Source organism: Loxodonta africana, chromosome X, assembly GCF_030014295.1.
Source record: "Loxodonta africana isolate mLoxAfr1 chromosome X, mLoxAfr1.hap2, whole genome shotgun sequence".
NCBI lineage: Eukaryota > Metazoa > Chordata > Mammalia > Proboscidea > Elephantidae > Loxodonta > Loxodonta africana.
Window position 1 is genome coordinate 64,685,798 of NC_087369.1, and position 27,724 is coordinate 64,713,521.

Here is a 27,724-nt window from a genome sequence, read left to right on the forward strand (position 1 = left end):
GAATCTTTGTTATTTTTTCTTGTGTATTTTTTCTAGTTGATTTCTTAGTGGTTACCACACGTTACATTATACAATTTATAATTTTGACAACATTTATCATATGAACACGAGGTAACATACATTAGCTTATTAAATCTATTCCTGATTTCCTCCTCCCTTCCCCATTTCTGTTGGTGAGTCTCCCTTAACATCGCTGCACATGTTATATCCGATAGGTTTACTTTGTTCTTAGTTTTTGTTAACTTGATGTTGTATTATTTGCGGGATTAAATAATTGAATTCATTCCCTGAAAATGTCTTATACGTAGTCCTTATGATTGCCCATGTTGTTGAGTTTTTTTCAAGATCTCTCTCTTATTTTTCCCCCAGTATAGATTTGACTGTTTAATGTTCTTGTCTTTCCCTTTGGAGAATTCCCTTGAGTAATATTTTCAGAGATTGTTAGTGGCAAATTCCCAGAGCTTCTGTTTATTTGGGAATACCTTGATTTCTCCCTCATTTTTGAATGATACCTTTGAGGGGTAAAGAATTCTTGGTTGGCAATTCTATTCATTCAATATTTTATGTATGTCACCCCATGTCTTCTGGCCTCTAGAATTTCTTGGGAGAAATCACACTGATTCTTATGAATGACCCTTGATGTCATATTGTGTTTTACTCTTGCTGCTTTCAGAATTCTCTCCTTGTCTTTGGTTTTCAGGAACTTTATTAGAATATGGCTCAGGGTGGATCTTTTTGTATTTCTTCTAGTTGGCATTTGTGTAACTTCCTGTATTTGCAGGCTTGGTTTTCTGTGCAGTTCTGAGAAATTCTCTATGATTATCCCTTGGAAAATTCTATGCCTTTATTGCCATAGCGCTTTGGGATTCCAATAATTCCAATGTCAGATTTCTTAATTGAATCTCATTTCCATTTGGCTTTGTCTGCTTTTCTTTGTTTTCTCTTGAGATTTGATAACTTCAGTTAGTCCATCTTCTAGTTCCCTTATTCGATCTTCTGTCTTTTCAATTCTATTGAGTGTTTCTCTTGCATTTTCTAATTCAGTTGCTTTATCCTTCAATTCCAGTAATTCTCTTTTTTTTAAATATTTTCACTTTACTTATTTTCTTATTTTGTTCCTCAATTTGTTTCCCGATCTCCACTAGTTTTCTGTGAGCTTTTTGCTTTTTTTTAAACCATATTTAGCACCACTGTCTTGAAAGTTTTCTGATTCTTTCCATTAGGCTGGTCTCCATAGGAGAAATTTCCTCTTCATATTCTCCTTTTGATTGGTCCTTCTTTTCTTGTGATTTTGTTTTACTAATTTTTGTTAAAGTTGAGACATTTTTATATCTTTTTTAATATTTTAATTTCTAAATTTTCTGATTTATAAGGGAATTATACTTGTTAGATTTAGCTCCACTATCTTCTCCTAAGGGCACTCTTGTCCTTAGGTTTTTTTGGCAATGGGTTAGGAATTTGGTCTGCAGTATTCATCTGGGTGCTTATGTCTCTAGGTGCTTATTCTGGTTTTTCCTGAGATGGCTGACTTTGTTGGTATGTCTTCTGATGTTTTGGCTGTGGCCCTATGTGTAGCCCTGTGGTTGGTTTTTTCACTCCCATAAGTGGGGTTTCCGATGTCTTAGGCTTTGCAGCTCAATGCACATGCATGGGGGTTTTTCGCTGGCCACAGACATGAAAGAACATTAAGTGGTGGGGCTCAGCTTTCCTGAGGAAAAGGTGGGGAGTGCTTTATGTCCTTCCCTCATGGAAGCCACTGTACAGGGTCTCCCATGTGTGTCCTCCTGTGGGCAGGAAGTCAGTTGTTTTTCTCTGTGGTGCCTACTGAAGTATTTTTCTTGCCCTGGCTGAAGTATGTGTCACATGGCTATTCTGTTTGTTTGGGTCTTAGAGCCTGTCCACCTCAGGTCTCAGGGAGATACAACAACACTCACTCACAGTACGTTGGTCTACAATCGCCCCTTCCCAAGTGTGCAGCCTGAGAACTTTCACAGACAATCTGCACTGCCTTAACAATTGGGCTACTACTTCCTTAGTTTAGATCCCATCCTATGTTCTTTGTTCAGGATGTTACCTGTCCCCATCCTAAAATGGCCACAATAAGCCAAGTCCTTCAGGCACCAGTGGCTAGAATCTTTCAGCTTCTGTGCTGCCCCTACTCTTTTTCTCCCCCACTTCTGGACTCAGCTCAACTCTCCAACACTTTAGCTGCCTTACAGGGTTCTGAGATCTCAGTCTGCACTCATTTTTTTTTCATTGTTCAGTGAGATAGTCGCTGGGGGATAAACAAGAGCACGTACTTACTCTGACATCTTGCCCTGCCTCTCTTTGCCCAGCTTTTGATTGGGTTGTCTTTTTGTTGTTACATTGTAGAAGTTTTCTATATAATTTGCATATTAGACCCTTAACAGTTATATCATTCCCAAAGGATTTTTTCCAGTTTCTAGGTTTTCTCTTTACTCTTGATAAAGTCTTTTGATGAACATAAGTATTTAACTTTTATGAGGTCCCAGTTATTTAAATTTTGTTTTCCATTGCTTGTGCATTCATTACCATGTTTGATAACCTGTTACTGAAAAAAATTAGGTCCTGAAGCTTTACTCCTATATTTTCTTCTAAGAACTTTATGGTTTTAGATTTTAAATTTGGGTCCTTGATCCATTTTGAATTAGTTTTTGTGTATGGTGTGAGGTATGGATCTTGTTTCATTTTTCTGCATGTGAAAATCCACTTTGCCAGCACGACTTGTTGAAGAGACTATTCCTGCTCCATTGAATGGATTTAGTACCCTTGTCAAAAATCAACTGACCATAGATGTTTGTATTTCTTTCTAGATTTTGAACTCTATTCCATTGGTCTATGTGTCTATCATTAAAACAGTGTCAGGCTGTTTTAATTATTGTAGCTGTACACTATGTTCTGAAGTCAGGAAGTGTGAGGCCTCTTACTTTGATTTTCTTCAGAATTGCTTTGGCTATTGGGGGTCTCTTATCATTCCATATAAAACTAAGGATTAGTTTTTCTATTTCTGTAAAGAATGCTGTTGGAATTTTGATCAGGATTGCATTGTATCTGTAGATTGCTTTGGGCAGTATTGACATCTTGACTATATTAAGTCTTCCAATCCATGAACGCGGACTGTCTTTCCATCTATTTAGGTCTTCTTTAGTCTCTTAGTATTTTATAATTTTCATTGTATAAGTCTTTCATATCCCTGGTTAAATTTATTCTGAGATATTTTATTATCTCAGATGCTATTGTAAATGGAGTTGTTCTCTTAATCTCCTTTTTGGACTTCTTATTGCTGGTGTATAGAAACCCAACTGATTTTTTGTTTGTTGACTTATATGCTGCAATTTTGCTAAATTCCTCTATTAGTTCTAGCTTTTTAGTAAATTCTTTGGGATTTTCTATATATAGGACCATGTCATCTGCGAAGAGGGATAGTTTTACCTCTTCCTTTCTAATTTGGATAATTTTTATTTCTTTTTCTTGTCTTATTTCTCTGGCTAGGACTTCTGGTACAATATTGTATAGGAGTGTGGAGAGTGGGCATCCTTGTCTTGTTCCCATTTTCAAGGGGAAGGTTCTCAATCTTTCTCCATTGAGTATAATGTTGTCTGTTGGTTTTTCATAAATGCCCTTAATCATATTGAGGAAATTTCCTTTTATTCCTATCTTGTTAAGAGCTTTTATCAAGAAAGGGTGCTGGATCTTATTAACTTTTGATTATAAAAAATTTCAAGCACATACAAATCATAAAAGTATAATGAACTCCCAAGTACTTATCGCCCAGTTTAGTTTCAGCAATTATTACCACACAGTCAATTTTGTTTCATCTACACCTCATTCCCCCCAAAACATTGGATTATTATGGATAAAATTACGTATATTCTGTAGCTATAATATGTTGTTGTTAGGTACCATCAAGTAGATTCCAACTCATAGTGACCCTACGTGACAGGGTAGAGCTGTCCATAGGGTTTTTTAGGCTGCAATCTTTATGGAAGCAGATGGCTAGGTCTTTCTCTTGTGCAGCTGCTGGGTGGGTTCTAACTGCCAATCTTTCTGTTAATAGCCAAGCACTTAACTGTTGCACCACCATGGCTCCATAGCTATATCATCTGTAAATATTTCTATATCTTGACTCTCTAGGTTCACGTTACAGCAGCCTCTGGCAGCTGCAGCAGGTAAAAGCAGCACAAGTAAGGAGGGGGTGTCTCATTGTATCCTCAATAGCCATTGTGGGGTGGACCCTTAGAACTCAATTTTCTCCTGTCTAAGAGACCTACCATGGCAAAGGTAAAACTCAACAGCCTTTTTAATCCTACTCGTTAGTTACAGGATTCTCAAACCCAAAGGGTAGCTCTTTTGTTTTCAGAATCTGCCCTGCTCTTGCTCCCTTTCCCCTTCTCTTCTCTCCTTTAGGAATTGAAGATAACCTTTTCCTACAAAGAGGCTATTAAGGCATCCTTGTTACTTGTGTTCCTACATTGTTCATACTCTCTATATGGCTCTTGACTGCTGCTGTCTGGTTTCCTGAGTATCAAAATGACAATCCTCACTGCTTTCCCCTGCCTCTGACTCCCTACATATTTCAGGGTTTGTGATGACCTACCTGGCTGCTTCTCGTTCCCATATAACCATACCATCATCATCATTATCATCTTTCATCTCATCATCATATTTATAAGAGCTACTAATTAAGCATTTATGATGTGCGAGGTCCTGTGATAAGCACTTTATATATATTATCTCACTTGATCCTCCAACAACCCTAAGGTAAGTTTTATCTACAGAATAGATCTGATGAGGACCCTGAGGCTCAGAGACATGTCAGAGCTGGGATTCAAACTCAGGGTTGTATGATTCCCAAGCCCATGTTTTCACTTGTGAACAGCTCTTATTTTATTCTTTTAAAAACTATTTTAAGAAAAGTATACATGCTCAATGTACAAAACTCAAACACTACTGAAGTGAAAATTCCCTCTCTCTTCTATTCTACTTTCCATAGATAACTGCTGTCAATAGTTTGGTGTGACAAGTATAAAATATGTAACACATATATTTGCTTAAATGTGTATAAATATCTCTAGAAGGTAAGCATTAACACTGATTGCCCATGGGGAGGGGAACTGGGGAAAGGGGGTGGAAGTAAGATTTTTTACTGTGTACTCTTTCACACTTTTTTTGAATTTTTAACCTCATAAACGTGTTACCTCTTCAAATAAATTAAAAATAAAAATAAAGGGAAAAGTCTTTATATCACTTATACACATATACACATATGTGCACAAAGGCCTTTTTAAAAATAAAAATGACACTATTCCTACATATTTTTCAACCTGATTTTTTTTTTAACGTAAGAATATATCTTGGACATCTTTCCTTGTCAATAGATATTAAACTGTTTCATTGTTTCTAACAGCTACATGGTATTCTAGTCTATAGATGTAATTTATTTATCTAACCATTATTGATGAACATTTGGATGTTTCCAATTACTTACTATCACAAATAATGATGCAATGAACACTGGACTTTTCTCTTTACACAACTGTACAAAGACTTCTGTAAATTAAATTCCTAGAAATCAAATTGCAAGGTCAAAGAGTATATAAAAATCTAATGCTTTTAACCAGTATGCTATGAATATAAATATTTGTAGGCATTTCTATAATTTATATAAGATCTTTCTCAGAGTTACCCTAATTAGATTTCAGACCTCTCCCCCTACCATGGTTTTCTGAACAAAGCAATAATATCTGATAATATCTGGGTATTTCTCTAAGTACAGTCTCTCCCCGACCCATGTCCAAGGCTGGGTCCTGATTCCATGCCCTGTCTTGACAGTATGTTGCCACCAACAGTCCCAGTATCACTATGCTTTTTCTCCCCACCTCACCTGCCATTAGGCATCAACAGGGCCAGCGGGCTCTCATTCCCATCAAGGTCCAAGTCTGGCGAGTCATCATCTGAGTCATTCAAGCAGGTGCCACTGATGTTGAACTGCAGAAGGAGGATGCTCAGTTGTCACCTGTCTGGTACTCCCACATGAATCAGGATGGCCAGTTCCTTCCTGTTTCACTTGTTAATTCATCTGTCAAACCATCTGAACCAAGGTCTTTTGCTACCCTCCCACCACCAAATGATCGTAGGATCAAGAGGCTGAGACTGTGTGGCTGGCTCAGGGGAAACCCATCAATCTTGTGAAACATGTTCCATAAAATAGGTGGGGGGATCATCTTTAGATGCCCATGAAGGGCACCGCTGTCTTAAGGCCTGGTAGAACCCTAGAGAAGGGCTCCAACCTGACACTCATACATCATGTTCTCAATTGTCACCCCCCTCACAGCATTTCAAAACTCAAGTGTCATGTTTTCTAAAAGATCCTGACCATCTTCCCTAAGGAGACAGAACTAACTCCCTCGGCGTCTCAGGGTCCAACACACGCCCTTGATTGTGGTATCCACAACACTTCACTGAACTCATTTGTTTTTATGCCTATCCTTCTCACTAGCCTGTAAGCCTCTTGATGGCTACATCCACAGTACCTATCACAGTGCCCAGCACAGAAAAGGTCTCAATAAATGCCTGATAAATGAGTGGGACTGGTAGCCAAACACCAGGGGCCCTAAGGGAGGTGGGAGCAGGACAGGACAGCCTGTCCTTTCGAAACCCTGCACTTCCCAGGGACCCAAAAGGGTTGGGCTGAACCCATGGGCCAGGACCCACCTTTGCTTTCTGGGAAGAGCCTGTCTTCAGTGCCTGATGATTGTATGTGTCCATGAGATTATAGCTCAATTGGCCAGCAGGCCCCAAGGCTGAGCTCTCCTTGCCCTTTCGCTCTGCCTTCTTGAAGAAGTCCGTGGGCTTCAGGCCTTTCTTCTTTGAACCACTTTTGGAGGGCAGTGACAGCCTGGACATGGACTCTGAAGTGCAATGAGCTGGCCTGGTTAAAGGAATGGAGCCAGCTGGGAAGATCCTCTGCAGCCCAAAGATATTGCTTGTCTTCCCAACGTTCTGTTGGAAGATATCCTACAAGAGTGTTAGTACACAAGGGGATTAGAGCTTACTCAGTGGTTACCTATATGCTAACAGCAGAGATCTGCCTGGCATTGGCAGTACTGCCATGGAAGTAGCTTACAGAAGCTCTACATATACACAGCTCATGCACAATGAATCATCGAGAATTCACTGAGTGGCATTTCTTTACCCAGCCATTGACAAGTAAGGAGAAGACGAGCAAAGGAAAAGCCTTGGGTCTACTGTCAAACCTGGAGAGAAGACTCCAAGAGTAACTGACATGAAATAAAAAATAACCAAGTGCTAAACAGAATAGTTCAAACCCTAGGGACTACAGGATTTGAGATGAGAGGTTCCAGTACTAATTCTGCTACTAGCTAGATATATGAACTCAGGAAAGTCTTCTGACCAATTCTGGGGCTGTTTGTTCAGTTGTAAAATGAAAGAATTAGGTTGGACAGGTGGTTTTCAAAGATGCTCTGTGGCTCCTTTGAGCTTCTCAGGAGGAACCTTGGGGACTGGTGGCAGGTGGAAGGCAGACAAGTGAACTCTAGGCTTCCCACCTTTATCTCATTGAGAGTAGCTGTGCTTTGATTTGTTGTATATATCAGGCTTCCACGTAAGATTTCATTTGAAAAAATGATTCAACTGCTCTAAAACAATGAAAACCACCGGACCTGATATGATCTATCTCTTTGTCCTCTTCCAACCAGCCCTAAGCTTGGTGTACACAAGATGGGTTTAAGTGAGAAGAGTTGAGGAGAAGGTGGGCCTTTAACTAAACCCTGAAGGATCCTGACAGATGGCAGTGGAGGAAAATGAGGCAGGAGGTGGACAACATAAGCTATGGTACAGGCAGTGAAACATGTTGCAAAAAGTGGGACTAGAAGCCCGATTTCCCAGTAGCTCTCTCTGACCACCCTTCAACACGGATGTATATCCCGAATATTTCAGAACATTAATGTGCATATCAGAAAATCACAGCTTCTGAGCCAAAGGAAAGTTTTAATATCCTGAAGTCCAGTTCTCCTCTGGTGCCTCTGCTACTTCACCAGCCCACGCTAAGTTCTCTCTTTACTGTAAAATCTATTAATAACAATGGTTCACATTTATTGAGTACTTACTCTGCCAGGCACTGTGTGAGGGGCTCTATACATTAGCTCTTAATTCTAAAAAAAACTCTGAAAGGTTGGTATGATCCCCATTTTACATATGAGAAAATTGAGGATCTGAAAGGTTTGCAAGTGACAGAGTGGGAAACAGAACTAAGTCTCTTACCACTATACCTCACTGCCTTGTGGTGTATGCAACCTGCTGACACATGGCTTTGTAATCATCTTCAACCTGAGAGAACTGTCATTTTGCAGAATGCAGAGACTGAGTCAAAATATTAATAATAACAAAAACTAATACTATGACTACCACCACCCACCACCACCATAACCCAACATTAGAATTTATTGAGCATCTACGGTGTGCTAGGCACTATGCTTAGTGTTCACCCTGCATTACTTTAATTAATCCTTTTAACAACCCCTGAGTAGATATAATTGTCCCTATTTTAGAGATGAGGAAACTGAGGCTCAGAAAGGTTAACTTTTCCCAGGGTTTCCTACTAGTCTTTAAGTTCTTTGTGGGCAGAGACTGTTGTTATTTATGTATCTTAAGAGCCTAGCATAATGTGTGGCACACTGTAGGCCCATAATAATTATTCAAATAAATAGGCTCCTTGGTAGGGTTTCCCAACCCTTCCCCCAGGCTCTTATGCCAACTGCAGAGACCTGACTCAAGCCCTTCCCAAATGCCTTCCCTCCACCCACGCCTCTTACTTCCACCAGGCGGATCTCCCTAGCCAGATCTTTAATGAGCTGTACGGTCCGCACTGTCTCTGGGATCTCATCTTCGTGGTCTGGCAGAGCCTGTCAAACAAAAAGCATGAGGAATAGACCCACACATCAATGGACAATTGATTTTCAACAAAAGTATCAAGGCAATTCAGTGGAGAAAGGATAGACTTTTCAACAAATGGTACAAATTGGATATCCATATGAAAGAAAAAAAAGACCCCCAATTCACACCTCATGCCATATTAAAAAAATAAAAACCCTCAAAATGGGTCACAGACCTAAATGTAAAATCTAAACTATAAACCTGCTAGAAGAAAACAGCGCAGAAAAATCTTTTTGCTCTTGAGTTAGGCAAAGATTTCTTAAATATGACACAAAAAGCACAAATCATAAAAGATAAAATTGGTAAGCTGGACTTCATAAAAAATAAAAACTTCTCTTTGAAAAACACTGTTAAGACAAGTCACAGATTGGGAGAAATATTTGCAAAATATATATATCTGGGTAAAGGACAGGTATCAAAAGGTACAAGAACTCAGTTGTGGGCTCGGACCTCGCACTAGCTAATAAATGACAGAACACAGAATGGAAACAAGTTTTTCTGACTCCAAGACCTGCGCTCTGTCAATGCACTGATTCTGTTGCTGTACATCCTTCGCAGTGGGGAAAAAGCAAACAAAACTGTATCACAAAGTTGAATTTAGTCAAAAGTGCTATTCTAAGGGAGAAGTTTTTAAAACCCGAATTCAACTTACTTGGGTAGAAATATCCTGAAGCTATGTTACCATGTGGAAACCCTGGTGGCGTAGTGGTTAAATGCTACGGCTGCTAACCAAGGGGTCAGCAGTTAGCATTCGCCAGGTGCTCCTTGGAAACTCTATGGGGCAGTTCTACTCTGTCCCATAGGGTCGCTATGAGTTGGAATCGACTCCACGGCACTGGGTTTGGCTTTTTTTGGCTTATGTTACCATGTTGCTGCCATGGAGTGGGTTCCTATCCATAGCGACCCTGTGAACAAAAGAATGAAACACTGCCCGGTCCTGCACCATCCTCACAATCGTTGTTATGCTTGGGCCCACTGCTGCAGCCACTGTGTCAACCCATCTCATTGAAGGTCTTCCTCTTTTTTTGCTGACCCTTTACTTTATCAAGCATGATATCTTTCTCCAGGGACTGATCCCTCCTGATAACATGTCTAAAGTATGTGAGATGTAGTCTCGCCATCCTTGTTTCTAAGGAGAATTCTGGCTGTACTTCTTCCAAGAAAGATTTGTTTGTTCTTTTGGCAGTCCATGGTATATTCAATATTCTTCGCCAACACCACAATTCAAAGGCGTCAATTCTTCGGTCTTCCTTATTCATTGTCCAGCTTTCACATGCATATGAGGCAATTGAAAACACCATGACTTGGGTCAAGTGCACCTTAGTCTTCAAGGTGACATCTTTGCTTTTTAACACTTTAAAGAGGTCTTTTGCAGCAGATTTGCGCCCATTGCAATAAGTCATTTGATTTCTTGAGCGTTGATTGTGGATCCAAGTAAAATGAAACCCTTGACAACTTCAATCTTTTCTCTGTTTTTTCATGATATTGCTTATTGGTTCAGTTGTGAGGATTTTTGTTTTCTTTATGTTGAGGTGTAATCCACACTAAAGGCTATAGTCTTTGATCTTCATCAGTAATTGCTTCGAGTCCTCTTCACTTTCAGCAAGCAAGGTTGTGTCATCTGCATTTTGCAGGTTGTTAATGAGTCTTCCTCCAATCTTTTATGCCCTGTTCTTCTTCATATAGTTCAGCTTTTCAGTTTATTTGCTCAGCATACAGATTAAATAAGTATGGTGAAAGGATACAACCCTGACGCACACCTTTCCTGACTTTAAACCATGCAGTACCCCCTTGTTCTGTTTGAAAGACTGCCTCTTGATCTATGCACAGGTTCCTCATGAGCACAATTAAGTGTTCTGGAATTCCCATTCTTCACAAATGTTATCCATAATTTGTTATGATCCACACAGTCAAATGCTTTTGCATAGTCAATAAAACACAGATAAACATCTTTCTGGTATTCCCTGCTTTCAGCCAGGATTCACCTGACATCAGCAATGATATCCCTCGTTCCACATCCTCTTCCAAATTCAGCTTGAACTTCTGGTAGTTCCCTGTCAATGTACTGCTGCAGCCACTTTTGAATGGTCTTCAGAAAAATTTTGCTTGTGTGTGATATTAATGATATTGTTCTATAATTTTCGCATACAGTTGGATCATCTTTCTTGGGAATAGGCATAAATACGGATCTCTTTCAGTTGGCTGGTCAGGTAGCTGTCTTCCAAATATCTTGGTATAGATGAGTAAGTACTTCCAGTGCTACATCCATTTGTTAAAACATCTCAATTGGTATTACATCAGTTCCTGAAGCCTTGTTTTGTTTGTTACCACAAGCAAACAAATTTTATAAAAACATCAATGTCAATGCAATGGCTGATTTGGCCAATTATCAGTTAATTATATAAAAATGTTTTTAAATGGAAAAGATGCAGACAGGTATTTGATGTTATGAAATGCAATCAACGAACATTTTCACTTTTCAAAAACCAGTGTTGGCACAGTGTAGGGAAATAAACTATGAACTTTTGGAATCTCAAAAAAATAAATAAATAAAAATCAGAGACCTCAGGGAGATTAACGGGGACAAACTAGCCTCTTCACTTGTGAGGACAGAACTTAGTGCTGGGCAACTACAGGCCCACATATAGCTCAACAGCAACCCAGGGGGAGACTCGTTGGTTGTCTCTCTTTTAATTTGTTTGCAATATTTTGAGTACCTGAGATTTATATTTTTATGCATACCGATCTCCCAAGCTTTTCTTTTGTGATTTCTTCCACTATTTTTCACCTCCCTTCTGTATCCAGAGAAGTGATAAAAATTCCTCAGCATTTCCTTCTTATTTTCCACAGTTTGATTGTTTATTTTTTCCTTTAACACGATTAATCCATCTGAAATTTATTTTGGTGGATGGGGGTGGGGGTGAAGATGAGTCCATGTGTCACAGCTGGATAACTTTAATGGTTCCCTTCCTCCCCACCCAGGGGTTCTGAAGCGGTGAAGGAGCAATGCCTCCTGTGGAACTCATTTGCACTTCATAAAAGATCCATTCCATGAGTGTGGACTCCTCAGATATGTTCCTACTCCCCTCCAGCTCCCTTTGGCCAAGATATTTGGGGCCATTCCTCGGTTCCTGGGTCTATCCTGGCCAGGGTCCTTAGGGCCCACCTATTCACCTTCCTCCCTTTTGGTGTTCCTAGGACACGGTTACTCAGATGTTCATTTCATGGGAGGGGTCAGAGATGAAACTCAAGGTAGTCACACTTGAGGGGTGTGGAGAAAGAGAGATCACAGTTGAAGGCACAGGTGTAGGTGAGCCCAGGGAGCAAGGGAAGGCCCAAAACATGAAGTCCAAGGATATTTGAGGGGAAGGTTGGCAACAGGAAATAGATTATACAAGTTAAACTGCAGTGGCTGAAAAGTCTCCTTATGTCATTGTATGCAGAGGAAGGAGACTGTAAGGAGTATCTGAAGTCTAGAAGTGTATATTGATATTTTTTCTTTCTTTTTTTTCATTTCTTAATTTTTTAATTCAATATTTTGAATAATTCATTCACACAGTTCAAAAATCAAACAATATAATAAGATTGTCAAAGTATCACTTCCACCCCTGCCCCCATCATAAGCCCATCATCCTATTCCCACTTTTATCTAGTTTCTTAGGTATCCCTCCAGATTATATCTTCATGCAAATACAAGTACAAACGTACATAATTCTTGTTTTCCCTCTTTTTTACACATAAGATAGTACACTATACACACAGTTCTGCGCTTTTACTTGAAAAATTCTGATCTTTTCAAATCAGTACATAAGAGATTTCTTATTCTCCTTTATATCTGTTTAGTATTCCACTGAATAGATGGATATTGGTGCATTTCTAAAATGGCATTTTGGCAGTATACGTCAAAAGTCTTACAATTTTATATACTTTGATCCAGTAAATTGCTCTTCCAGGAATCTATCCTGAAGAAATAATCAAAAGATGAGGGACAAAGACTGATGCATACAGGTATTATTCACTGCTGGATTTTCTGTAACTTGTTGTTGTTGTTCAGTGCCATTGAGTCAATTTTCGACTCATAGCAATTCCATGTGACAGAGTAGAACTGCCCCATAGGGTTTTCTTGGCTGTACTCTTTATGGGAGCAGATTGCCAGGTCTTTCTCCCACAGAGCCACTGGGTGCGTCCAAACCGTCAACTTTTCAGTTAGCAGTCAAGCGCTTAGCTGTTACGCCCAGCAGGGCTACTTTCTCTATAACTATCCCCTCCCCCAAAAATAGATAAAAAGGAATCGACTATAAGCAAGTAGTTAGGTAAGGAATGTTACATCCCTGCAAAGGAGTATCATGTAACTATTAAACGTTTATGAAGAACTTTGAGACACAGGGAAACACTTAAGATAAGCCAACAGATTCAGATACAAAACTGTAAGCATAACGTGACAGCAAGTATGTTTGAAAGACGCATATAAAAAATATCAGAAGGAAATATACCAAAACATTAACAGTAGTTCCCTCTGAGTGTTAAAATTATGGGTGATTTTTTTCTTCTTATACTATTCTGTATTTTTCTAGTTCTCTATAGTAAACATGTATTATTTTCTATAATCAGAAAGAAAAGTTTAAAAATGTAATCCAAGAAATCCTTGCCCAGTCCTCTATGTTAACCCAGTAGTCCACAAGCTTCCCTGGTCCCTTCTGTTTCCCCAAAGTGTCTACCCAAGGCAGTCCCTGCAGAGGAAGAGCTCTAGAGGAGGTAGAGAAATAAGTATATTACTTCTTTCCTTGTCCAGGCTCTAAAGGCCAAATTCAGGGCTTTGCCACCATGGACCAGGTAGGAGGCAGGGTGTCTCTTGTTCTCTCGCAAACCTAAGGAAAGAGGAAGGCATGGTGTCAACGAAGCCATGTGGGGAAGTGAAAGACTTATTACCTTTGTCAGGCAACCAGAGAAAATGTTCAGGGTTCTGAGCAAAACTACAGATTTGGATTTTTATAATGTTGTTCCTTTACTGAGTAATTACTAAGTACCAGGCATTTGACATTCATTATCTCATTTAATCCTTATCCCCACCCTATGAGGCAGGCATTATTATCTTCATTTCACAGTTCAGGAAACTGAGGCTCAGAGAGGCAGAGAGACTTAACCAAGGGCACACACCTAGCCAGAGCCATGACTGAAACCACGTCTATCTGAAGCTGAGGCCTGTGTTCCTTTTGCTACACTGTCTCTTGGGTTTCAAAATGAGAACGTTCAGAAGGACCGTGATTGCTACCTACACATATTTGAAGGGCCGTTAATGTAGAAGAGGGATTAGCTGTGTTCTGGGTTACTACAGGGGAGATTATTACAAACAGCCAGATTTAGGCTCAATTCTTTTTTTTATTGAACAGGTAATGTGCACTTAATCACCTAGCCTCTGATTGAACACTTAAGTGCAATCTTCCTAGGTGGCAGAAAAATGGTTTGAGGTGTTGGGTAGGACACTGTACTCATTGGTCTCTGAGGTTCTTCATAATTCTGAGATTCTGATTCCTCCCGGCCAAGTCACCTTGAGAAATCTCAGGCCCAAGCAAGGAACCTTCTCTATTTCAAAGAAGATCAGGAAAGAGAAAACCCAGCAAGCTGGTTTCCATCTGGATTGATACCCAAGAACCAATGAGATGATGCCAGATGGTCAGGACTGGGCCTTCTCCCCATGGGAAGCACATCCAGGAAACTCTGAGGCTATCCATACTGAGTTTCTTAACTTAAAAGAAATAGGGATAATTTCACTCTGATCCAATTTTCTCAGCTACCCTTGTTAACTAAAAAAGTTAAAATCCATGTCCTGCCCTATTATGGTTAGTGAAAAAAAGCCAATCTCAAAAGGTTACATAGTGTATGATTCCATTTATATAATATTCTTGAAACAACAAAATTATAGAGATGGAAAACAAATTAGTGGTTTCCAGAAGTTAGGGATGGTTCAGGGGTAAGGGATAGGTGATACAATAAAGGGGTAGCACTTGGGAGATCTTTGTGGTGATGGAATAGTACTATATTTTGATTGCAGTGATGGTTACACACACATAAATACCCACACTCAGTGGAGCGGGACATAAGAGATAGTTGGCAAAGGGCTCCATACCTCGAAATATGTCCAGGATGTGCTTTCCCACATACCAACAGATGGTCTCAAAGTTGGGGAACTTGAAGAGGTCTGCTGTGCTCAGCCGCTTCTCAATCTCATAGGCTCTGGAGGAAGGAGGCATGACAACAGGGCTTCCATTTACTGAGCACCTACTCTGTATCAGGTATTGTTATGGCTGCTTTATATCCATTATCTCTACTTTTCACAACCACCCTAGAAGACCCCACATTATAGATTGTGAAATTTGGACTCACAGGTTATGTTACTTTCCCAAAGTCATATAACTATTAAGTAAGAATTAGGTGTTAGTTCTCAGACTAAACATCATCAAGAACCAATAGCCATCCTTCTCTGAGCATCCTGCCTCCTTCCATTATCTCTAATTTTCACAACCACCCTAGAAGACCCTACATTATAGATTGTGAAATTTGGACTCACAGGTTATGTTACTTGCCCAAAGTCATATAACTATTAAGTAAGGATTAGGTGTTAGTTCTCAGACTAAACATCATCAAGAACCAATAGCCATCCTTCTCTGAGCATCTTGCCTCCTTCTATGCTGCATTCCTCACTCTAGGGGAGAGCCCAAGGACTCTAGCAGACAGGAGTGGCTAACTCAGGATCATCACAGCATCAGGACTCACTTGAGCTGCATTTCAATGTTAAGACTGTGTAAGAAGTTCCCTCCAAAGGCAAGGCAGTCCACGGGGGTCAGCACAGCATGGATCCAACCTACAGTGCAACAAGGCAAAATCATACCATCAGGAAGTAGGTGAGGAAGAGGGAAGGATGAAATCTGGTAAGCATGGGAAGTGTGGCAGAGGACCTTTCTTCCTCTCGACATTTCTTCTGTCCACTCAGTTCAACCCTAACTCCTTAGAGCAGTTAGCCTGTGACTCAGAACATTCTAAGTTCTTCCACTATCCCAACACCATTCCTTCCTAATCTGTCATTATTATAACCCTGAATTGGACCAAACTATGGCATTAATAAACTCCATTTCCTTCCTCTCCACTTCAAAATCTCTCTGATGCTTCTCTCTTGTATCTAAGAAGGGCATCACATTCTTGCTGTGGCTACCCCTTCTAACTCTGCCCTAGGTAAAACAAAAAGAGCTTTTGTGTTGGATAGGGCTGGTTCAAATTCTTATTCTGCTATTTTCTAGTTAAATATCCACTGCACAGGCTGGTTGTTAAACATGCACCTAGCTAGAACTCAATTATTCCCCTTGCCTTTGACCCTGCACCTTCTTGTGGGACCTTCTGATTTTTCTTCTTAAATCTCTCACATAAGCATCTCTTCCTCTCCATTCATCCTACTATTGCCTTGGTTAAGATTCCTCTTTATCTCTCAACCTAGCTACTGCAATAGCCTCCAAACTGGTTCCTCTACACTAGAGTGGTAGTTAAGGTATGGTCCAGGAAACCCTCGGGCTCCTTGATACTCTCTTTCAGAGAACATGTAATGTCAAAACTGTGTTCATGGTAATACAAAGATGCTATTTGCCTTTTTCAGTCTCATTCTCTCACAGGCGTACGGTATAGTTTTCTAGAGGATATATGAACTGATATCACAACAGACTGAATGCAGAAGCAGATATGAGGCTGCCTTCTGTTAACCCAGATATTAAAGCAACTTACAAAAATGTAAAACAATACCACTCAACTTACTAAACTTTTGTTTGGAAAATAGTTATTCTTCTTAAAAAAAATTGTTATTTATGTTAACATGCAATGCTTTATTATTGTAATTTTTCAATAAATTCATAAATATTTTAAAATTTTCTGTTTTAATTTATAATATGATAAATACTAATAAATACAAATCACATAATAAAGGCTCTTTAGGGCCCTCAATATTTTTTTAATATAAAGGGGCCCTGAGTCCAAAAAGTTTGTAAACCACTGCTCTACACCAATCTCAGCCCCTCAAACCAATCCTACACATCCAACCCTACGTGATATGTCTAAAATATAAATCTGCCCATGACATTCCCCTGATCAAAACCCTGCGAAGAAATGTCCATCCACAGGAGAATGAATAAATTGTGGTATATTCACAATGGATTACTAGGAAGCAATTAAAATGAATGAACTACAGCTACAGGTATCAACAAGGATCTTACAATCATAACGTTGAGAGAAAAAAGAAGAGAAGAATATATCCAATATGATTTCATCTATGTAACACTCGAAAATATGTCAAATAATACTATGTATCGTTTAGTGAGGCATACCTATACAACAAAAGCATAAAAATGCATAAAAGCCTGACTTGCCTCACCATATATTAACCAACCTCAAAACAACAGTTAGCTCTGAGAGAGAAGAATGGGAAAGAAACTGAGGAGGAGTATACAGGAGGCTTAAAATATATTTGTAATATTTTATATTTTTAGTTGAGTAAGGAACACATGAGTGGTCATTACATTATTATTTATATCTTTTGCTACATCTGAATATTTCATTGGAAATTAAACAAACCAACCCTCAATGGTCTCCAATTACCTCTGTGTTAAGTTCAAGTATCTTGGTCGGGGAAAGTTCAGCCTGCATAGCTTTTCAGCTTCATCTACACCCAATCCTTGCTCTTTAGGCTCTAGTATCCATAAACTGCTTCATACAGCCTTGCTCTGCTTATCCCTTTCTCTAAGTCTAAAATGCCTTTCCTCCTCTTTTACTTGGTCAGTCCCTCCATGTATCATTATTCTGGGAAGATTTTCACAAACCCCTGGCTAGACTAAGTGCTCTCATCTCTGCTTCCACAACTTCTGGTGAATACCTCTACTGTGGCTATTAGAACAATACTGAAATGACCTATTTTATTTTTTTGTCCTTAGCATATAAACCAATGCTGGGGCACATAGTAGACACTCAATGTTGCACCCAGTTTGTGGGCATTTCTACCAAGATGCAAATTAATCTTGCCTGAACCTATGGTAAGCAAATTCAATTCACCAAACAGTTACTAGGTGCCCATTATGGAAAAGGCATTATGCTAGACCTGGCAAAGGATTCAAAGATGGGCAAATAAATGCCTTGGAATAAAAACTATAAAAGAGAAAAGCAGATCAATGGTGTGTGGGGTAGGGGGAGGGTGCTGACTTGCCTCAACACATATTAAACATTCTATAAAACCAATGTAATCATATCAATATGACATTGACATATGAATAGACAAACAGACCTATGCAACAGAATAGAAAATCTGGAATACCAATATACATGTGAAGGAAACCCTGGTGGTGTAGTGGTTAAGTGCTATGGCTGCTAACCAAAAGTTTGGCAGTTCAAATCCACCAGGCGCTCCTTGGAAACTCTATGAGGCAGTTCTACTCTGTCCTGTAGGGTCGCTAAGAGTCAGAATTGACTTCAAGGCAACGGGTTTTGTTTTTTGGTTTTTTATACATGTGAAACCAATATATGGCAATGGTAGCAGTCCAATTCAGTGGGGAAAGAATGGATTATAGTGCTAGAACAAATGGCTATCAATCTGGAAAAATAATACAATACCCAAAATAAAGGACACAATGGACGGACTCAATGGAAGAATGGAGGCAACAGAGAAATTGAAAACAGAACAATAGAAATTACCCAATCTGAACAAGAGAGAGAAAACAGACTAAAAGAAAAATAAACTCAGGGACCTGTGGGACTACAACAAAATACGTCGCATTCATGTAATCGTATGATTATAAGAATTATGATTATATTAAACCAGAATTCTGTATCCAGCAAAAATATCCTCCAGGAATGAAGGGGTAATCAAGACAATTTCAGATAAAAGAAAACTAAGAGAACATGTTGCCAGCAGGCCTAACCTAAAAGAATAGCTAAAGGAAGCTCTCTAAATAGAAAGGATAAAAGAAAGAATCACAGAACAGGAAGGAAGAAAGGACAATAGAAGAATAAAAATATGGGCAAATACAATAGACTTTCCTTCTCCTCTAAGGTATGTTTTCTAAGGTATGTTTGATGGTTGAAGCAAAAATTATAATATTGTGTGATGTGGTTCTCAATATATAGAGGAAATATTTAAGACAATATGGAGGTAAAGTTTCAACACTTCCCTCAAACAGTGAAAATGTCAATACCAGTTGGCTGTGATAAGCTATGGAGTTAAAATGTAATAACTAGAGCAATCACTTAAAAACCTATACAAAAGCTGAACCTAAAATTCATAAGGAAATTCAAATGCCAAAATAATCATGAAAAAGAAAACCAAAGAGAGAACTGACACTTCTTGATTTCGAAACTTACTACAAAGGTACAATAATCGAGATAGTGTGGTACTGTCATAAGGATAAACATACTGATCAGTGGAATATAACTGAAAGTTAAGAAATAAATCCATACATCTATGTTCAACTGATGTTTGACAACTGATCAATTCAATTCAAGACAATTCAATGAGGGAAAGAATAGTCTTTTCAACAAATGGTGCTGGGACAACTGGATATACACATGCAAAAGAGTGAAATTCAATCCATACCTCACACCATATACAAAGATCAACTCAAAATGAATGAAATACCTAAATGTAAAAACTAAAACTATAAAATTCTTAGAAAACTAATGTGTAAATATTTGTGGCCTTAGATTACGCAATGGTCTTTTAGCGATGACACCAAAAGTACAAGGAACCAGAGAAAACAGAGATAAATTGGACACATGAAAATTAATAACTTTTGTGCTTCACAGGACAATGTTAAGAAAGTGAGAAAAAAAACCCAGAATGAGAGAAAGTATTTGCAAATCATGCACCTGATAAGGGTCTAGTATCCAGAATTTATAAATTCTTTCAGCCTTCTTTACAGAAATAGAAAAGCCAATCCTCAAATTTATATGGAGGGCAAAACCTATGGCCATCGGGTCAATTCCAACTCATAGCAACCCTATAGGACAGAGTAGAACTGCCCCGTAGGGTTTCTAAGGAGCAGCTGGTGGATTCAAACTGCCAACATTTTGGTTGGCAGCTGAGCTCTTAAGCACATTGCATCACCAAGGTTCCTATGGAAGGGCAAGGGCCCACAAACAGCTAACGCAATCTTGAAAGAGAATAAAGTAGAAGGACTCACACTTCCTGATTTAAAAATATACTATAAAGCCACAGTAATTAAAAACAGCCTGGTACTGGTATAACAACTGGCATATACAGACGAATGGAATAGAACAGAGTCCAAAAGTAAATCCATACATCTACAGTCAACCGATTTTTGACAAGTGTATTAAGACCATTCAATGTAGGAGTCTCATCAATAACTGGTGCTGGGAAAACTGGATTTCCACATGCAGAAGAATGAATCAGGATTCATGCCTCACACTATACACAAGAATAAATTCAAAATGTGTTGTTGTTGTTTGTTGTTAGGTGTCATAGAGCCAGTTCCGACTCATAGCAACCCTATGCACAACAGAACGAAACACTGCCTGGTCCTAAGCCATCCTTACAATCGTTGTTATGCTTGAGCTCATTGTTGCAGCCACCTTGTTGAGGGTCTTCCTCTTTTCCACTGACCCTGTACTCCGCCAAGCATGCTGTCCTTCTCCAGGGACTGATCCCTCCTGACAACATGTCCAAAGTACATAAGACGCAGTCTCACCATCCTTGCTTCTAAGGAGCATTCTGGTTGTACTTCATCCAAGACAGATTTGTTCGTTCTTTTGGCAGTCCATGTTATATTCAATATTCTTCACCAACACCACAATTCAAAGGCGTCAATTCTTCGGTCTTCCTTATTCATTGTCCAGCTTTCACATGCATATGATGAGACTGAAAATACCATGGCTTGGGTCAGGTGCACCTTAGTCTTCAAGGTGACATCTTTGCTCTTCAACACATTAAAGAGGTCCTTTGCAACACATTTACCCAATGCAATGCATCTTTTGATTTCTTGACTGCTGCTTCCACGGCTGTTGATTGTGGATCCAAGTAAAATGAAATCCTTGACAACTTCAATCTTTTCTCTGTTTATCATGATGTTGCTCATTGGTCCAGTTGTGAGGATTTTTGTTTTCTTTATGTTGAGGTGCAATCCATACTGAAGGCTTTGATCTTCATTAGTCTTTGATCTTCATTAGTAAGTGCTTCGAGTCCTTTTCACTTTCAGCAAGGAAGGTTGTGTCATCTGCATAACGCAGGTTGTTAATAAGCCTTCCTCCAATCCTGATGCCCCATTCTTCTTCATACAGTCCAGCTTCTCGTATTATTTTTTCAGCATACAGACTGAATAGGTATGGTGAAAGAATACAACTCTGACGCACATCTTTCCTCACTTTAAACCAATCAGTATCCCCTTGTTCTGTCCAAACAACTGCCTCTTGATCTAGGTAAAGGTTCCTCATGAGCACAACTAAGCGTTCTGGAATTCCCATTCTTTGCAAAGTTATCCATAGTTTGCTAGGATGCACACAGTCGAATACCTTTGCATAGTCAATAAAACACAGGTAAACATCCTTCTGGTATTCTCTGCTTTCAGCCGGGATCCATCTGACATCAGCGATGATATCCCTGGTTCCACGTCCTCTTCTGAAACTGGCCTGAATTTCTGGCAGTTCCCTGTCAATATACTGCTGCACCTGTTTTTCAATGATCTTCAGCAAAATGTTGCTTGGGTGTGATATTAATGATATTGTTCTATAATTTCCACATTCAGTTGGATCACCTTTCTTGGGAATAGGCATAAATATGGATCTCTTCCAGTCAGTTGGCCAGGAAGCTGTCTTCCATATTTCTTGGCATAGATGAGTGAGCACCTCCGGCACTGCATCTGTTTGTTGAAACATCTCAATTGATAGTCCATCAATTCCTGGAGGCTTGTTTTTTGCTGATGCCTTCAAAGCAGCTTGGACTTCTTCCTTCAGTACCATCGGTTCCTGATCATATGCCACCTCTTGAAATGGTTAAACATCAACTAATTCTTTTTGGTACAATGACTCTGTGTATCCCTTCCATCTTCTTTTGATGCTTCCTGCGTCATTTAATATTTTCCCCATGGAATCCTTCACTATTGCAACTCGAGGCTTGAATTTTTTCTTCAGTTCCTTCAGATTGAGAAACGCCGAGAGTGTTCTTCCCTTTTGGTTTTCTATCTCCAGCTCTTTGCACATGTCATTATAACACTTTACTTTGTCTTCTCAAGAGGCTCTTTGAAATCTTCTGTTCAGTTCTTTTACTTCATCAATTCTTCCTTTTGCTTTAGCTGCTCGACGTTCGAGAGCAAGTTTCAGAGTCTCCTCTGACATCCATTTTGGTCTTTTCTTTCTTTCCTGTCTTTTCAAAGACCTCTTGCTTTCTTCATGGATGATGTCCTTGATGGCATTCCACAACTCATCTGGTCTTCAGTTACTAGTGTTCAATGTGTCAAATCTATTCTTCAGATGGTCTCTAAATTCAGGTGGGATATACTCAAGGTCATATTTTGGCTCTCATGGACTTGCTCTGATTTTCTTCAGTTTCAGCTTGAACTTGCATATGAGCAATTCATGGTCTGTTCCACAGTCGGCCCCTGGCCTTCTTCTGACTGATGATATTGAGCTTTTCCATCATCTCTTTCCACAGATGTAGTCAATTGACTTCTGTGTGTTCCATCTGGCGAGGTCCATGTGTACAGTTGCTGTTTATGTTGGTGAAAGAAGGTATTTGCAATGAAGAAGTCGTTGGTCTTGCAAAATTTTATCATTCGATCTCCGCCATTGCTTCTATCATCAAGGCCATATTTTCCAACTACTGATCCTTCTTCTTTGTTTCCAACTTTCACATTCCAATTGCCAGTAATTATCAATGTAACTTGATTGCATGTTCAATCAATTTCAGACTGCAGCAGCTGATAAAAATCTATTTCGTCATCTTTGGCCCTAGTGGTCGGTGCATAAATTTGAATAATAGCCGTATTAACTGGTTTTCCCTGTAGGCGTGTGGATATTATCCTATCACTGACAGCACTGTACTTCAGGATAGATCTTGAAACGTTCTTTTTGATGATGAATGCAACACCATTCCTCTTCAAGTTGTCATTCCCAGCATAGTAGACTCTATGATTGTCTGATTCAAAATGGCCAATGCCAGTCCATTTCAGCTCACTAATGCCTAGGATATCGATGTTTATATGTTCCATTTCATTTCTGATTATTTCCAACTTTCCTAGATTCATACTTCATACATTCCAGGTTCTGATTATTAATGGATGTTTGCAGCTGTTTCTTCTCATTTTGAGTCAAGCCACAACAGCAAATGAAGGTCCCGAAAGCTTTACTCCATTCACATCATGAAGGTCGACTCTACTTTGAGGAGGCAGCTCTTCCCCAGTCATCTTTTGAGTGCCTTCCAACCTGGGGGGCTCATCTTCCAGCACTATATCAGACAATGTTCTGCTGCTATTCATACGGTTTTCACTGGCTAATGCTTTTCAGAAGTAGACTGCTGGGTCCTTCTTCCTAGTCTGTCTTAGTCTGGAAGCTCAGCTGAAATCTGTCCTCCATGGGTGACCCTGCTGGTATCTGAATACCGGTGGCATAGCTTCATAGCAACACGGAAGCCCCGACAGTACGACAAACTGACAGACACGTGGGATTCAAAACACACACAGTCAAAATGTATCAGGACCTAAATGTGAAAACTAAAACCATAAAATTCTTGGAAGAAAACAAAGGCGTGGCTCCAGGTCCTGGTTTTTAACAATGCATTATCAGATTTGTTGACCAAAGTACAAGAAGCAAAAGTCAAAATAGGTAAACGGGACCTCATAAAAACTAAATAATTTTGTTCATCAAAATACTTTATCAACAAAGTGAAAAAGACAATCTACAGATTGGGAGAAAATTTTTCAGGAACCATATAGCTGATAAGGGACTAATATTCAAAATATATTTTAAAAATTCAGCAACTAAACAACAAAAAGACAAGTAACTCAATCAAAAAGTGGACAATGGACTTAAACAGACATTTCACCAAAGAAGATATTCAAATGGCCAACAAGCACATATAAAGGATGCTCAACATCATTAGCCATTAAAACTAAAAACTACACCCATTGCCATCGAGTTGATTCTGACTCATAGTGACCCTATAGGACAGAGTGGAACTGCCCCATAGGGTTTTCAAGGCTGTAATCTTTACAGAAGCAGACTGTCACATCTTTCTCCCACAGAGCGGCTGGTATGGACCTTTTGGTTGGCAGCCGAGCGCTTAACCACTGCGACACCAGGCCTCCTTCATTAGCCATTAGAGAGATACCAATCAAGAGTGACAATAACCAAAATAATGGAAAACGATAGGTGTTGAGAAGGTTGTGGAGAAACTGGAACCCTCCATTCACTGCAGGTTGAGAATGTAAAATGGTATAGTCACTACGGTAAACAGTTTGGTGGTTCCTCAAAAAGCTGAACACAGCACTACCATATGACCCAACACTTCCAATCCTAGAATTCCAGAACAAGTAAAGGCAGGAACACAAACAGAAAACTGTACATCAATGTTCATTGCAGCACTTTTTACAATAGCTAAAAGGTGCAAACAACCAAAACGTCCATAAACACATGATTTAATAACAAAATGTGGTATATACACACAATGGAATACTGCTCAGCCATAAGTAGAAATGAAGTTCTGATGCATGCCACAACATGGATGAACCTTGAAAATATCATCCTAAGCAAAATAAGTCAGCCACAAAATAACAAACACTGTATGTTCTCACATATTTGAAATAGGCAAATATACAGAAGTCAAAGATTATCAGTTGTTACCAGGGGTAGGAAGGAAGAAGTAAGAGGTAGTTTTTGCTTAGGGTGCACTGGTGGAATGATTTGGAAAAGGATAGCAAGAATGGTTGTACAACTTGAGGAATGTAACTAATGTCACTAAATTGTACTTTGAGAAATGGTTGAACGGGTGTATACTTTGTTATGTACAGCTTCACCACAATAAACAAACAAAAAGAATTCTTACAACTTAACAATAAAAAGATAAATAGCCTAATTAAACAATGGGCAAAGTAACTGAACATACAACATTTCTCCAAGGAAGATATACAAATATCCAATAAGCACACGGAAAGATGCTCAACATCAACAGTCATTAAAAAAAAAAAAACACTGCCGTCGAGTCGATTCCGACTTATAGCGGAGATACAAATCAAAACCAGAATGAGATACTACTTCACATCCACTAGGATGACTATAATCATAAAGACGGACAGTAAGTGTTGGCATGCACATGGAGAAATTGGAACCCTCATATATTGCAGGTGGAAATGTAAAATGATACAGCTGCTCTGGAAAATAGTTTGGCAGTTCCTGAAAAAGTTAAACATAGAGTTACAATATAACCTAGCAATTAACACAATGGATTACTATTCAGCCATTAAAAGGAATAACGTTCTAATACACGGTACAATATGGATAAGCCTTAAAAACACAGAGAGTTCATTCAGTGGTAGAATTTCTGCCTTCCATGCAGGAGTCCTGGGTTCATTCCTGGCCAATGCACATCATACGCAACTACCACCTGTCTCTCAGTGGAGGCTTGTATGTTGCCAAGATGCTGAACAGGTTTCAGTGGAGCTACAAGACTAAGATGGACTGAGAAGAAATGGCCTGGCAATCTACTTCTGAAAATCAGCCAATGAAAATCCTATGAATCACAATGGCCCAATCTGCAACTGATCAAGGGAACGGTGCAGGACCGGACAGCAATTTGTTCCACTGTGCATGGAACCACGAGTTGTTACTGACTTAATGGCAGCTAACAACAACAACAAGTGAAAGAAGGCAGACACAAAAGAAACCACATATAGCAAGATGGTGTACTAGGTGGACGCTACCGAGGACCCCTCTTGCAACAAAGACTCGGAAAAACAAGTGAATCGATCACATACATAACAATCTACAAACCCTGAACAACAAACACAGATTTAGAGACGGAGAACGAACAAATACGGGGAGGCAGCGATTGTTTTCAGAGCCTGGACCCAGCGTCTCAGTCAGGTGACCTTCGGCGCCCGATTTGGGGCAAAGCCCAGGGGGGCAGACGGCACAAACAAGGGGCCTAGCCCTGGCCCCTGAACTCATTCCGGGAGGGGGCCTAGCCGGTTCGAGCAGGCGGCATGGCGGCGCAGCCGGTGGGAAAAGTCCCCGGGAGGCAGTGACTGGTCTTGGAGCGGGGAGAGCAGCGTCCCACCCGGGGAGCCGTCCCACCGGGATTTTGGCGGGCCGCGGGCGCAGGGAGCTGCTCCACCCCCCTGAACTGACCCTGGTGGGGGCCCAGCCATTCACGAGGGCGGCGTGGCGACGCAGCCGGTGGGAAAAGACCCTGGGAGACAGTGACGGGTCTTGGAGCGGGGAGAGCGGCGTCGCAGCCGGGGAGCCGTCCCATCAGGATTTTGGCGAGGCGCAGGAGCGGGGAGCTGCTCCACCCCCCTGAACTAACCCCGGGAGGAGGCCCAGCCGGTTCGCACAGGTGGCGTGGCGACGCAGCTGGTGGGAGAAGTCCCTGGGAGACAGTGACGGGTCTTGGAGTGGGAAGAGTGGCGTCCCAATCGGGACGCGCGGTCGCGGCGCAGGCGCGGGGAGCTGCTCTGCTCGCCTGAGCTGACCCCGAGGGGGAGCCCAGTCTGTTCGCGGAGGCGGCGTGGCGACGCGGCAGGCGGGACGGGGAGTCCCCGGGAGGCAGCGACTGATTTTGGAGTCGGGAGTGCACCGTCCCAGGCTGGCAGCGGAGGATCTGACCGTGACTCCAGCGGGCCAGACCCCCCGGGGGCAATCTCCACACAGCCAGCACACATAGGAGACGCACCCCGCGGAAATCTCAGATATAATAGTCATTCCAAGCAAGACAAGCAACTCTGGCTATATTCTGAGGTGCTACTCTCCTATCTCTCCGATCCCTCCCCCCACCCTCCCCAGGCGGCTTCATTAACATCCGAATAGCCTGAGCCAAAGGGAGAACTCTGATAGGGATCCGACTGCATTTTTTTTTTAGCGGATTTTCTGGAAAAACTAGTTTCCCAGTGATGGCTCGGAGACAGCAGTCCATATCAAACCACTTAAAGAAGCAGACCATGACAGCTTCTACAACCCCCCAAACAAAACAATCAAAATCTTTCCCAAATGAAGATGCAATCCTGGAATTATCAGATACAGAATATAAAAAACTAATTTACAGAATGCTTCAAGACATCACAAACGAAATAAGACAAACTGCAGAAAAAGCCAAGGAACACGCTGATAAAACTGTTGAAGAACTCAAAAAGATTATTCAAGAACATAGTGGAAAAATTAATAAGTTGCAAGAATCCATAGAGAGACAGCATTCAGAAATCCAAAAGATTAACAATAAAATTACAGAATTAGACAACGCAATAGGAAGTCAGAGGAGCAGACTTGAGCAATTAGAATGTAGACTGAGACATCTGGAGGTCCAGGGAATCAACACCAACATAGCTGAAAAAAAATCAGATAAAAGAATTAAAAAAAATGAAGAAACCCTAAGAATCATGTGGGACTCTATCAAGAAGGATAACTTGCGTGTGATTGGAGTCCCAGAACAGGGAGGGGGGACAGAAAACACAGAGAAAATAGTTGAAGAACTCCTGACAGAAAACTTCCCTGACATCATGAA

General features: G+C 40.3%; 1 protein-coding gene across 3 annotated transcripts in view; it reads right to left on the reverse strand.

The window, feature by feature from the left end:
* PHF8 (PHD finger protein 8) overlaps positions 1 to 27,724 on the reverse strand; it is a 129,763-nt gene that overhangs the window by 69,339 nt on the left and 32,700 nt on the right. For 2 of the 3 annotated variants that reach the window (XM_064278354.1, XM_064278352.1), the window contains 6 exons: positions 15,751 to 15,838; positions 15,104 to 15,210; positions 13,753 to 13,844; positions 8,856 to 8,945; positions 6,736 to 7,038; positions 5,906 to 6,009 (listed from right to left, as the gene is read on the reverse strand). In XM_064278354.1, coding sequence (XP_064134424.1) covers positions 5,906 to 6,009; positions 6,736 to 7,038; positions 8,856 to 8,945; positions 13,753 to 13,844; positions 15,104 to 15,210; positions 15,751 to 15,838 — 784 coding nt within the window. The remainder of the gene's footprint in view (positions 1 to 5,905; positions 6,010 to 6,735; positions 7,039 to 8,855; positions 8,946 to 13,752; positions 13,845 to 15,103; positions 15,211 to 15,750; positions 15,839 to 27,724) is intronic. The other variant, XM_064278353.1, reaches the window with a different exon arrangement.